Here is a 13,093-nt window from a genome sequence, read left to right on the forward strand (position 1 = left end):
CGGAGGCGAGAGGAAGGTCATGGGCTAGATTAAAATAGTAGATATTTATCCAGGTAATGTTCCCCAATATCAGGATGGAGTTTCCTTCAGGGAACCACTTATGTGCAGGGCTACTCTTGAACAGCAACCATAGCACAGCAGAAACGTTTGCAACAGGAACTAAGCAGCAGCCTATTCCAATTCATAATACCGGGGAAATTTAATACAGAACAGAGTCTCATTCATATCAGGCAAAGTGCTGCCCAGCATTTGTGAAACACGATACTGTGGTTGCAAATAATAAGGCTAAAACATTTCTTTATAAAGTTTGTTTTTATACTTCAGATGAATTGAGACATACTATTAACTGTCTTTAAGAAAGTGAATATTAAAGACAACTTGTGTCAATTGTGCTTCAACAATTCTAATGCTTACTAGGATGAATATTAGATCATCTTGCTTAGATTGCTAGATTTGGATTTAGGTGCCTAAATTTAAGCACTCAGGCTTGAAGGCTTTGGCTGTCATCACTGAATCAATACTGCTCTGCTTTCAGAAGTCATTAGTTTTTGTTCTTTAGTCATTTAAATCAATGCATATTTCAGGAATGCTACCTTAGTTTAAAGGCATGAGCTGATCTGCAGAACAATTCCACGTACACTATAAACAGCATGGAAGACACATGTACAAATGGTGCACATTAGAGAGACACAGAAAAAAAAGAACACTGAAAAAAGCAAGTGTCCTTACAATAATTAGCACTGTCAAAATTAAAATGCTTGACAATTTTGCATTGATATAACAATACAATGGAAAGTCTGATAATTTTACTCTTTTTTCCCCTATTTTTTATACATTTTTTTTAAGCAGTGTTTCAATGTCAGTGGAAAAGTTTTGATCCATATGAAACGCTCTTCTCTCTTCCAACTATGTTTTTACCTCTAGCAATTTAAAATTTGAGGGCTTTATTGCACTTCAAAATTCTGAAGCCCTTTGTTACATGGCATGCCTGTCCTGCTATAGTTCTTTTCTACAGAAAAACTATATCCTTCTGTTGACAAGAACCAGGATTTTTCTCAACTATTTATGGTTTCCTTTATGAAAAATAATGAAGTAGCTGATGCTGCATCCACATTGACATAGAATATAAAGATAAATAGCACGGAGCAGTCAAATGGCAAGCTCATCAAAAGAGAAACAAGGGAGCTCGGTGCTGCTGGGATGGCTTGTGCAAAATTAAGTAATGACATGCAAATTCTGTCACAGAGCCCCTCTCTGGGCCACCTCATCACAGATGAAGGATACTGCTGATCTGGGAGGCTGCTCTTGCCTGCAACTCCTAGCAACGCCAATGCAGATTTTTCAGCTGCAACTTCAATATAGGAAAACCTAAATTTTGGGACAAAGACCATAAAGTGTCTCACAAAGTTTCAGAAATTTAGTAACACAGGTGGAGGTCATGGAAGATTGAACAAGACTGGCAAGGCAATGGGGAGCTGATGGGATACACAGCTTGCCTTTTCACCGACCACAGTCATGAGCTGCTGGTAATTGGACCCAAACTTTCTGTAATGTGCCCTAGCTGATGTTTCAATCCCCCTAAAGAGGAAGCAGGAAGCCAGGTGGCACTCAATGCTCTATTATACCAACATTTTTTCACTGCAATGAGAATTTCCACCACACACATACACTTAAAAAAAGAAAAAAAGGAATAAAGATCACAGTGGATACGTGCCTGTAATGATGCCGTTCTTTTCTACAGGTTCTTGCCAGCTGACCTTGAGAGACGTGTCCAGAATTTCGGTAAAGCTCAGGTGTCCCACAGCTCCTGGTTCTGGCAATCAGAAAAAGAAATGTGTTAGCGGGAGCCCCCGTCCCTTGATTTGGATGTGATTCACTGGGCAAGGGGAGGGCTGAGGAGAGCAAGCCCTGTGCCAAGGCCACCACAAAGCTGCTGGAACCACCAGTGAGAGCTGCAGTGGGGAGGAAGGAACACAAGGTGTTAAGCAGCGCTCTGGCTATCGCCACATGAATTATTTTTCACAGTCCTCATCCTAAATGTGCCGAGCACTAGAGAGACACAGCAGGAGACGCACAGGCAATGTGTTCACTGTGTCTCTTCCTGATCTAATCTAATTAGGACAACCTTGCTGGCTGAACCCTGGACGGGGCCGCATGTGTGGGGCTCCACCATGGGGCAGCTGCAGAGGCTCCTCTTCCAGCCCTGACTCCACAATGCCACCAACCCAAAACTCATCCCCAAAGAGCCTTTTGCCTCTGCAAGGTCAGGGCAAGGTCGGTGTTACCAAGCCAGCGCTAAGACAAACTCTTTCGAAACATCTTTAAAAATGTCCAACAGAATGGCAAGTAGCTTCTGCAAGAAATGAATACAAGTGTGGGAAACTTTTAAAGGATTTTTATGATGTAGCTCAAGAGCTCTTAAAAACTTCAGCTCCCTAGTGTGCCATGAAAGAGTATAAAAAGGAATGACTGTCAAGAATATGCCATTCTCCTTCAATTTTTATCTTCAAGGAAGACATCCTGACTGATTTTTGATCCAACTGCTGTTCTGTCTTCAATCGATGTACTGGAAAAAGGAGTTTTTGTTCACTTTATATTCACTGTACTTCTGTCATTGGATCCCTGCCTGAGTATCCTCCAGCTCCACTGACATCAGTTGGCAATTTCTCGGCTGCAATTTCATATTTTGTTTCCTCTTCACTTTAGTCCAGTTTCTCATTCCCCTCCAGCTACGATAAAGGGAAAAAAAAGAGCCTGCCAGGAGCTTGACTGTGACCACATTTGCAATTCTGCAATCCTAGGGAGGAAAAACTTCCAAATCCACTCTGCGATATCTGGTCGTCCAAGAATCCTGGAAAACTGCTGTGAGTCCAGGACTAGCTAAGCGAAGCCCAGGAACCACATGCCTTGTGGGAAGGGGGTATCTGCAGACCTCGACCTTGCAAAGCTTCGCTCCCCATCGGTCCCACAGCTACAGGCCAATTTTAACATCCTAATGGAAACCAGGTGCAGGTTGCACCAAGCCAGGACACATTGCTTCTGACTGCGTGTCAGGTTGTGCTTGACCTAGAGTTCTTCAGTAAACAGACTGGTCTGCACCATGTGTTTTTTTGTTCTTTTTGTTTTAAAGAATTGCTTGACTTTTCTGTAAAGCCAGGCAGAAAATTACCCACCTGAGAACATGAGTGACAATCCTTTCAGAGGGGGTTTCTCCCCCCACCACATAAATCCTAAAGCCACTCAGAGTCACTGGACTCTCTGCAAAGATGCATTATACCACACTACCTTTATCTTAATGAGTATCTTCTCAGTCATCACAAAAGCAAGAGAAAGTAATTCTGAGGGATCTAAAAATATATATATACACATACACCTGTCCATCTCTGCTAGCAAACTTTCTTGCAGCCAACAGCTAGACATTCTCACCCAGAAGTAAGTTGAAGCAGATCGGAGTTTGGCTTTCCAGAGTTTCAAGTTTCACGATGGAATTTTACCTCCTGCCTTCCGCGGGGTCTCTGATATGAAAGGTTCGTTGCTGGAGGCTTTCCCCCAGCAGAAACACTAACAGAGTCTCTTTCCTCCACTCAGCTGACTGATCTTCACTAAACCTTAGAGGTCTCCTATCTTCGACATTGGACTCTTTGGGAAATTTCACCGAATTGGCCGCTGGGTTCAAATGTGGTTAGAGGAAGGGAGAACAATAGATAGACATCAAGGCAGAAAGGCAAATACATTTACAAAGCACAATTGCAGAAATTGTCATTTCCTTAGGAAAACAGGCAAAAATGCTATACTTGCACACATGAACCCAACACAATGTTTTTCTTCTCTCCATGCTTTTTGCTTTCACCTTAAGTCAACACGTGTGAGGTTATTTTAATAGCTCATATTTCTGATAGCTCAATTGCTCTCTCTGAGATCTTCAAACCACCAAAAGGTTTAAATCTAAAATTCGCTTTTTCTGTACAGACCTGGGATATGGAGGAGATGCACCACAAAAGCAAAATCCATGGACAAGTACTTAATTTTCTTCACACTCTTTCAAGAGTATCTCACGAACAATTGCATTAGCGCTTTAAGCCTCACTTCTATGAATATTAATGCAGTCCATAATCAGATTTTTCTTTACGGGAACACTGACTAACCTGAAAGATCCCTATTAAGGCAAAGTAGCATTTCTAAAAACAATACCTTAATGGGCGTATTGGACGATTTTTGTTCTGATTTTTCTGTAAATGGGAAGCAGTGTTTACGATGCTCCATCAAAGGAAGGAGACTGAAGTGTGGGTCAGAGCCAAGATTGCCATGGACAAGGAGTGAGCTGTGAGGACCACTGCAACTTAATCATTATCTGCATCATACACATTAAGACTTGTTAGCCCCAAAACAGTCTTGGACAAACACTTCCAAGGGACAGTAGAGGTCAGAACATTCTGTGATGCAGCAAATAATTCATACACTCAATTATTTTATTTCATTCTAAAAATCTGAGTCCAGTTTTGCAGAAGGTTATTGTGCTATTCTGATCTTAATTCTTTTGTTTTTATACAAATTCTTGCAATATAATACAGTTATATTTTCAATATACCGAATACCAGAAGGAAACTATCTTAAATGTACTGTGCCAATCCACATGTAAGTATTTAAATATGCAAGTGTCAGGAATGGCCTCATCTGCAGAAATGCTGAACTTCAGCACTGCCCTCAACCTCCACAGGACGTTCTTAAGCTCAGCTCCTGAGAAGATCAATTAATACTCATTTGGATGCCTAAAAATGGCTTGAAGGGTTCAAATGGCATAAGGGTTCAAGAAGACATAATCATCTTAGTGTGTGCTAGCTGAACCAGACTACAGCACATCCAGCTTCTGGCAAATCTAAGAAAATCCATCTAGGCCTAGACCACGATGGAAAAAATACTAAGTGCCACAAGCTAAAGGAACAGCCGCAGATAATTGCCTGGCCTCATCTGATGCAAAGCAACTTGACAGGATACGATAACCCGAATGCAAAACAGAGTCCCTGTTTTAAAAGTCTCAATTTGACAAATCTGGCCTTTATACAAAGCCAAACAAGCTTCCAGGGGTGAGGTTCCCTACCAGGAGCGAGTACTCACTGTCTTCCAGGGTGCGCAGGAGCTGGGGCGCGCTGCGCGGGCCATCGCCAGGTGTGGTGAAACACAGCACCGAGGTGTAGTAGGCAGTGAATTTCTTCAGGTTGGTGATGCAGCCGCTGTGAACCCCGTGGAAATCCGGAGCAATGGTGACCACGGTGAGGGTCTCTGGTGCATCCACTGGCCACGCGAGAAGCTGCAGTCCAAGGAAAGAGTGAAATGGAACAATGCTTGATGGAATAGCAAGTTGTATTTTCTTTTCTAAAGCACCTTTGGGGGATTAGAATTGTCATTTATAACTTGGAGGGACTGTACTTTTTCCTCGAGATTATTTCATTGTGCATTCTTCAGAAAGTCTGCATGAAATAAAGGTGAACGCTTCTGTCAGCTAAAGGACATAAGGTGTTTAACCCTTTGGAAAAGCAAAGGCCTAACTTTGACTACTAGTAATTTAAAAATCATGAAAAAAAAAAAAGGCAGTAGAAATAGCTGTGAAAGAAATGTTCTCACACAGCCTTCGTAATGCAATTCAAAATCCCCATGAGGAACCGGAACGCTAAAGCTCTCACAATCTAATGCAGTTAAAGAAATCAAAGTAAAGAGAAATTTTCATCATTTCAGAACGGTTTTCACTGACCACTGACAGCTACAAATCATGATTTTAGCTATTTTGTACAATTGCTAAAGAAACAGACTTAAATTAGAAGTAGCTATGCAACGAAATAAACATCTTTATACTGAAATGCTTGTGTTTGAACAAAACAAAGAGTAAAAAGCTAAAATATCGCTTTTGGAAACCTGAGCTCACCCTGTTTGGATTCCCACCAGAATAATGCACTGAGTTTCAGTTCACAGAGCCCCAAAAATGTTTTCATTCCCAGAGTCTGAACAGAGCTCAGTTACTCCTTCTGCACTGGGGTTTTCAGAAGTGCACTTGAAGCCCAAATTCCTTATCAGCCACGTCGGCCCGAGAGCTGCTGGGTCTGTGTCTGGGAAAACCAGACAGCCATACATCTGCATGTATATATTGCTATATTGCTTTGGCAGAGAGATTCTGCAACCACCACTGTTCTTTGTATCTATTAGCCTGAGAAATGCACAGATCTGGCCAAAACTACGAAAACTCGCGTGCACTTCTCACCCTTAGTTTCCTCATCACTTTGAAGCATTCTCAAAAAAGGATCAAGTCATCCAAAACGCCTAAAATCCACCCCAAATCCCTCAATCAGCAGCCTGCCTTTGAACTACACGTTACTTTGAGCTCAGCTTAGACTCCCTCCGCCAGCAGCTCACCCAAGCTCCCTCCCGCTGCTGATACAACTCGCCGTCCTCTTTGCTTCTCTGTGATTCCTACAAGATTTCTCTTTTGTTCTATCAATATTTTTTTTTTGCCCTTCCTTTATCAAGCCCACACTGATGAACCATTGAAGAAATTTCTATTAAGCAATCCTTCCTGAGAGATGGAAATAAAGCACTCGAGCTACCTTCTTAGTGTACACTCCACTGGTCCAAGTACCAACAAGTGCTTGTGAAGCACCCTCTGCTCTGCACACGGTAATAGATATTGCCAGTTGCACCATCAGCAGAGACTGTTCATGCTAACTCTGTCATCAGGCACTACTAATAAATTTTACATTCCTCTCACTCTCAAATCATCACAGCAGGAAAGCTAAGACAAATATTGAGTGTGACATCTTGGTTCGTAATGAAATGAATGGGAATTTTGTGTTCAAGTCTATAGACTTCCCAAGGTTGATTTTCAGTGGCACAACATATCTCACACGCTGCCTTTCCAAAGCGTTTGACATGGAATTGCTTTTTGTGTTTTGGAAACTCTCCAGGTAAATGCCAAAGGGATTAGGACTTCTAGCCCATGACATATTTCCTTCTCCTCTCTGAGGACTTACATTAATCTGCAAACATCATGTTAGGAGCAACAACAGCTCAGTTTTCTCTTTTTCCTCTTTTCACACACTCCTGATAATGAGCAGCCACAACGGAGATGCAGAGCTTGTGAGATTTAAATTAATTCTGACATATATCAAGACTGTAGTCAAACTTGGAGAACTCTTGTTTCTACTCACCTTGTATCCTTGGTTGATGCCATTGATGAACTGCTGGGGTGGTGGATTCCAGAGGAACTGGATGGTGGTGGAGTTCACGGCTTCCACGCGCACGTTTTGTGGCGGAGCTGTCGGCACTGCTCCCACACAGCAACCAAAATAAAGCAGAGGGAAGGACGGATGAGGGCACAGAAGAGAAAAATGAACCCAGAACCTACTCATGAGTCACAAGGAAACGCCAGCTGTGAGAAAAGGGTGCACTTCTGGCGATATGGCAACCAGCAGTGATGTGCAAAGAGAGGTAATTGGGTTATTTTCCATTTCGTTTGGGAGATTTGTTTCAGGAGAGGGGCTGAAATGATGCCTACAGCTTATTAGGCCACAAATGAGTTTCTCATCTAGACCTGAGACAGAAGCGAGCTGAGACAGGTGGACACATCTCGCTCAATTATCCATGGCTGCACAGACAATGAAAGGACTCACCACAAAATTTCTCGAGCCCTTTAATTTCCCTGAACACACCAGCAAATATGAAGTCTGCACGATTAGAAATCTAATTGTGAATTATAATCTGGCAACAGCATCTGTTTATTATTTACTGCTGCATAAAAAAATCATGATTAGTCATACCTGCTAAAGATTTCTTTTTTGGGAAACTGAAGACATTCTCATTTTATCTGATACTGATATTGGATCAATATACACATTCTAAGCCAATACATCCTCAAACCTACTAGAAGTTGTAAAAAAATACGTCATGTCAAGTGTTTAAGAGATTTTTTTTCAACACAAAAGAAAACATGGCACAAAGAGGTAAACTGGCTTCAAACAAAGAACTAACACCGAAGTATTTCAAGAGTTAACGTAATGTCTCTTAAACAGCTTCCAGACAATTTCCAGCAATTGCTTTAGGATGCCATTTTTGTAGTTTGCAGAGGAAGGAATATCAATAGTCAATATATAGTTCATAGTACGCTTACTCAGAGAAAAACAAGCATAAATAAAGGCCTAATATCCTTTGAATGCTAAAAATAAATTTATTACAGCCACATATCTATAAGCGGAGTAATCCACAAAGAGACCAGGTCAGAAACGACCAGAACTTCCCACTCTCATGCCACTCCTCAGTGACTACAGGACTTGAAAATTTAGCTCTGCACATTTTTGTGTACCACAGAACTGCATGTTATTCCGGATTCTTTTGCCCTAATGTAAGACCCAATGTCACAATTTATGAACTATACATAATTATTGAGTTCTAAAAACAGAATTTATCTAATACTACTCTAAATTCTCATTAGAATCTGGCCCCTATTTCCTGCTGTATATTACAACTCCCTGTATGCTTTTGGAAGGTTAAAATATTATCTTAATGACCTGTAGACACCATAAAGTTTTTGTGGTTAAGAGATTCACCAAATCATCCTGATATACAGTCATATATATTAATGTCATTATATAGTCATAATGAGCTGCTTTGGCTACATTCCCCTACTAAATTTTTTTCTTATTCGTGTTCTTTGATGAAATCTGTTCATCACGAGAACCACAAGATGTACTTAAAGTTGCTTTGGTGTGCAATACTTTGTACAGTTTATGGTTGACAAGAGGAGATTTTATGAAATTAAAATTCATACTTTCCAGCACATTTGCATATTCTCATATTGTATTTGCCAGAGACTTGCTACAGTAGGAGAAAATTGTATTAGCAAGCTTTGAGTTAGTTCTTTTATCAGAAAGTCATCTGGATATCATTGGTAGATTAATCCCCTTCTGTCGTGAAGGGTAAATCAGCTTTGCATCATGCCCCTCTCCACCCATTCCTCTTCCCTCTGCTCTCCTGCTATGTTACAACCCTATCTGTAGGTGCTGTGCTGATTTGCTAACATAGGATATTTACGTGGAAAATCTATACATATCATAGATGCTGCTCTACAGCCACACCTAGGGATATGTGCCAAGGTGACCCATTACCTGAGAGTTACCAGAACCATGACTCCCAGTAGGACATTTCTACTGCCTTCCTCAGTGCCCTAAAATACGTGGTAGCAGCCACGCATTCGTGAAAGACCCAAGGATGCTCTCAAATCAATAGCAAATTTCCAGGATCTTGATAAGGCCAGGATTTTATCCTACGAATCTGATAAGCCTTTTAGCTATGTGAACAGTGTCCAATTGAAAATACTGTGAATTTTTTAACAGAGGGAAAAAAAAAAAAAAAAAGCCTAGGTCAGAAAGCTGTAAGTCTGCATTTATAGTCATTCCTGCATCACACCTCAAAAAAGCCCAGACAGGCATTTTAGGATAGGCTACCAAACTTTTGGAAATGTGGATAACCCAATGCATTAGTTATTTCTTTAAAAATGTGAAATATTTTTCTTTCATTAGTAGGTAATTCCCTGAAACAAGAATAAATCATCATAGCACAAAGAGTACCTGCTATAGGAAGACAAATGATAAAAAGCATGACCAGAAAACATAAGGCCTTCAGAATGCTGGAAATTGTGATTTATATTACAATTCATCTTTGGACAACTTTATTGAAAAATCAACATCTGCATCTCAATGAATGCATTTAAAAGCTGGAAAGAACACGGTCTGTCTAACACGCATAAGCTTAATTATACTGCAGCAGACATAATATAATACATTTTTACATTTTTATCAGTAAAACATTGGCATTATATCCTCAAATTTACTTCCAAGTGCCAGTACGAAGTTCTCCATTTTATGTTGTGATATTAATGACTTTCTCCGGTATCTGAACAGTTTTGCATTTAAAAACATGAGGGAAACTAAATGTTTTATATACACAATTGACCTTCTGGTCACTTCAAACATCAGACACTTTCCCAAGATCACGTTTAGCAACTTGCTCAGGCTGCAACTGGCCTCATAAAGGGCTTTCTAATCAGAGCTACTATTTAGTTGTAGGCATCCATCCCGATTTCCCTAACTTCCTTGTGGTCAAGCTATATAGAAATTACCGATATCAAAAAGGAGTTTTGAATGTAATCTGTAAGTATTTAAATCGTTTCTTAAATCAGATCCTCATCTTGTTTGCAAGCATTCCTAGAACACTTCACACTGGAGCCCCATTTCAAACTGGATGTCACATCTGCCTCTCATTTCTGAACTGTAGATCAAATTGGTCGGGCAAAACCAACTGCTCGTTCCACTAGTCCTCCCTGTAATGCTCTCTGGGCTTGAATCTGCCAAAACTCAGGTGCCCAGGCAGCAGGTTAGTGCCCGGCAAGCACTCTAGGTCAGACAGGCACTCTAGATAAAAGCCATTAAAAGGGTTTGGTCGACAAGATAATTGAGAGATGAGAAGGCATCAGGGTAAAGCATGTGCACATGTAATTATTCTGTCTCTAGCTATGTGCAAATAGCATGTAAAGCCTGCACAGATTCCGACAGCCAGGCAAGGGGGTTTAAATATAAATCTTCAGCAAAGGGCTTGCCTCCTCCTCCTCCTCCCCAGCTCCTGACCTTTGGGAGGAGAGCTTCCATGTCTCAATAAAGCAGGCTCAGGGAAGTGCAGGTTTTTCTTTAAGTGAGGATTCAGTTGCTCCTTTAATGCGCTGGCTTGAGGAGATAAGCTGCACGGCCCCAGTGGGAGCCGGGGAAAGCTCTGCCTCGGAAGCCCTGGATCCCCGGTGCGGAGCACATTCCCCACACACCTGGCTGACACCCTCCGCTGTGCCTGGAGCTGCAGCAGGTGCCCAGAACGTGCTCCCTGCAACCCTGCACATGCCAATAGTTGAAATTCAGACACATTGGATTTGGCAGTAACTGAGGAGCTTGCTACCTGCAGCTGGGAAAGCCTGCTTCTCTCCCTGGTGCCTCTCGAAAGGACAAGATTTTACCTCTTTAGGAAGCAGGATTTTGCAGCTTTCCCTGAATTTTGATGTCAGCAAAAGCTGGGGGCAGGGGGCTTCGGCGAGACCATTGCCAAGGCCACCTTTGTGAAAGCATTAAAAAAAGAAAAGGCAGTAGGTGGGAAATGACCCCCAACAGTGATAAAACTAAGAGCTATAAAATCCAAACACTGCAACTGCAGTCTGCTTCAGCAGCAAGAGCAGCTGGCCACGGATGCTTCACTGCTGTAGGTAAATTCTCCATAGGCAGTGAATGAGCATATTTAAGTTTTGGCAAGTAAGGCTGAGGAAAAACTAAGGGAAATCCTGTGTTTCACCTAGATAAAGCGGAACGCCTGGAGAGGATTATTCAAAGATTCCTTTTTCAAAATTATTTTCTGGTGACAGCAGGAAGTTTTCAATTAACAGGGACAATTAACATTTTTCCAGCTCTTATGGAGCTCTTTTCTCACATCCTATGAATCTCTCTGCCTCCCTTCCTATTCCCAAAGACCGTTGGACCTGCCTGGACAGACGCATCTAGTTTTTATCCTCCTCTCCATAACATCGAGACTCCCTAGTCTGGTGAATCTTTTGCTCAATTTTTCTGGCTTTTCAGGATGTTCACACACAGTGCAAAAGGGAAAATAAAGCAATAATAAACTACATGTTGAGGCACCTCTTGCGCTACACTGTTCCTATAGGTAAAAACTCTCTATGCAGCAGACTGTCACAAACCCCTGCAAAAAGGAACATCAAAGGAAGGAACAGCTGGAGAAGCTCTGATGAAGAAAGATCTATATATAGAGAGCATCAAAGCATTATGCTGCTCCTCACTCGGAAAAGACTTGCAAGATTCAGAGACAGTCAAACTGTCTGACCTTACTACTAGGATGTTCAGTGCTTTGCCAGTAAGTCTCCCTGACATTGGATCTAACTGGCATTTTGTGCCAGTTTCCCTGCAAGGTTAGATCTTCTGGCATCTTCCAGGCTTGGCGACATGCTGGGCACCGGCGATTTCCAAAGAGCTTTGAGTGGCTGATTAGTTATCGGTGAGCTAAAGCAACACCAAGGACTAATAAGGGATTAATGGAGTGGATTCTGGTGTAAATCCACGGTTTATAGAACCGGTCAATATTCATCATGACAAAGGTGCCAATGTGTTGATCTGCTCCTGCCAATGGGTTGATCTGTTCCCGCTGTTCTTTTCCCGCTAGGCTTGGACTGCCTAGCGTACGTGATTAATATGAGGTATTTCAGGTATTTTTCATCTGCAGACAGACAGGCTCTTGCCAGCATAGCTCAAATCATTTAATGCATGTCAAAATAGTGGTGGTGGCGGTCGGGGGAAGGGGATGGATGGGAGTGTGTGTCTTTGACATTTATCTCAGCTCATTTTAAAATCAGAATACGATTTACAAGGCAGCTTTACACATGGCTATTTTTTACTCCTGTTGGTTGGGCTTGGGAAGGACATTCCACAGCAAGAAACTGCCACTGGCTTTTCCAGCCATTTCCCAACTGCAAGAAACATAGAGGAGCAAGACTTAGGACGGTAGTGCATTGCATACGGAGACTTGATATTAATTCGCTTTCAAATTAGACCGACACCAACCAGCCTCCCTTCTTTTCAACTCTAAATGTAAAAAGGCTTCAACTCTTTTTAAAACAGACTCTATGCCTTAGGTGATTTGTGCAGAACTCTAGCAAGGCTTTCATTAGGAGATGACAGCATCCATTAAGTAATTATTCACTACTACTATCAAATATTGATTTAAAATAAATAAGAAATAAGTAGTTTTTCATCTATGTCTAACCACCATCAAACAGTTAAGAATTATATAAAGATGAACCGGCCACTGCAGACTGTCCTGCATTCTAAACATTCTTGCTTGTTAATAGGAATGCAGGACTGACTTGCACTTAATTTATAGCAGAGGAGTTATATCCTTATAAATGACAACAGACAGCCAATCAATAAAGGATGATTTTAACAGCACGTAATATCAAGGGAAATTAGAGTCAATTGCAGGGTTAAAGAACAGGCATGTGAAGTCA

General features: G+C 41.5%; 1 protein-coding gene across 2 annotated transcripts in view; it reads right to left on the bottom strand.

Annotated features, from left to right (window-relative positions):
- Window positions 1-13,093, bottom strand: part of SDK1 (sidekick cell adhesion molecule 1) — a 332,432-nt gene that overhangs the window by 88,402 nt on the left and 230,937 nt on the right. For both annotated transcript variants that reach the window (XM_026054081.1, XM_026054080.1), the window contains 3 exons: window positions 7,197-7,312; window positions 5,116-5,308; window positions 1,715-1,813 (listed from right to left, as the gene is read on the bottom strand). In XM_026054081.1, coding sequence (XP_025909866.1) covers window positions 1,715-1,813; window positions 5,116-5,308; window positions 7,197-7,312 — 408 coding nt within the window. The remainder of the gene's footprint in view (window positions 1-1,714; window positions 1,814-5,115; window positions 5,309-7,196; window positions 7,313-13,093) is intronic.

Source organism: Nothoprocta perdicaria, unplaced genomic scaffold (assembly GCF_003342845.1).
Source record: "Nothoprocta perdicaria isolate Ctin4 unplaced genomic scaffold, notPer1 scaffold_12, whole genome shotgun sequence".
Taxonomy (NCBI): Eukaryota; Metazoa; Chordata; class Aves; order Tinamiformes; family Tinamidae; genus Nothoprocta; species Nothoprocta perdicaria.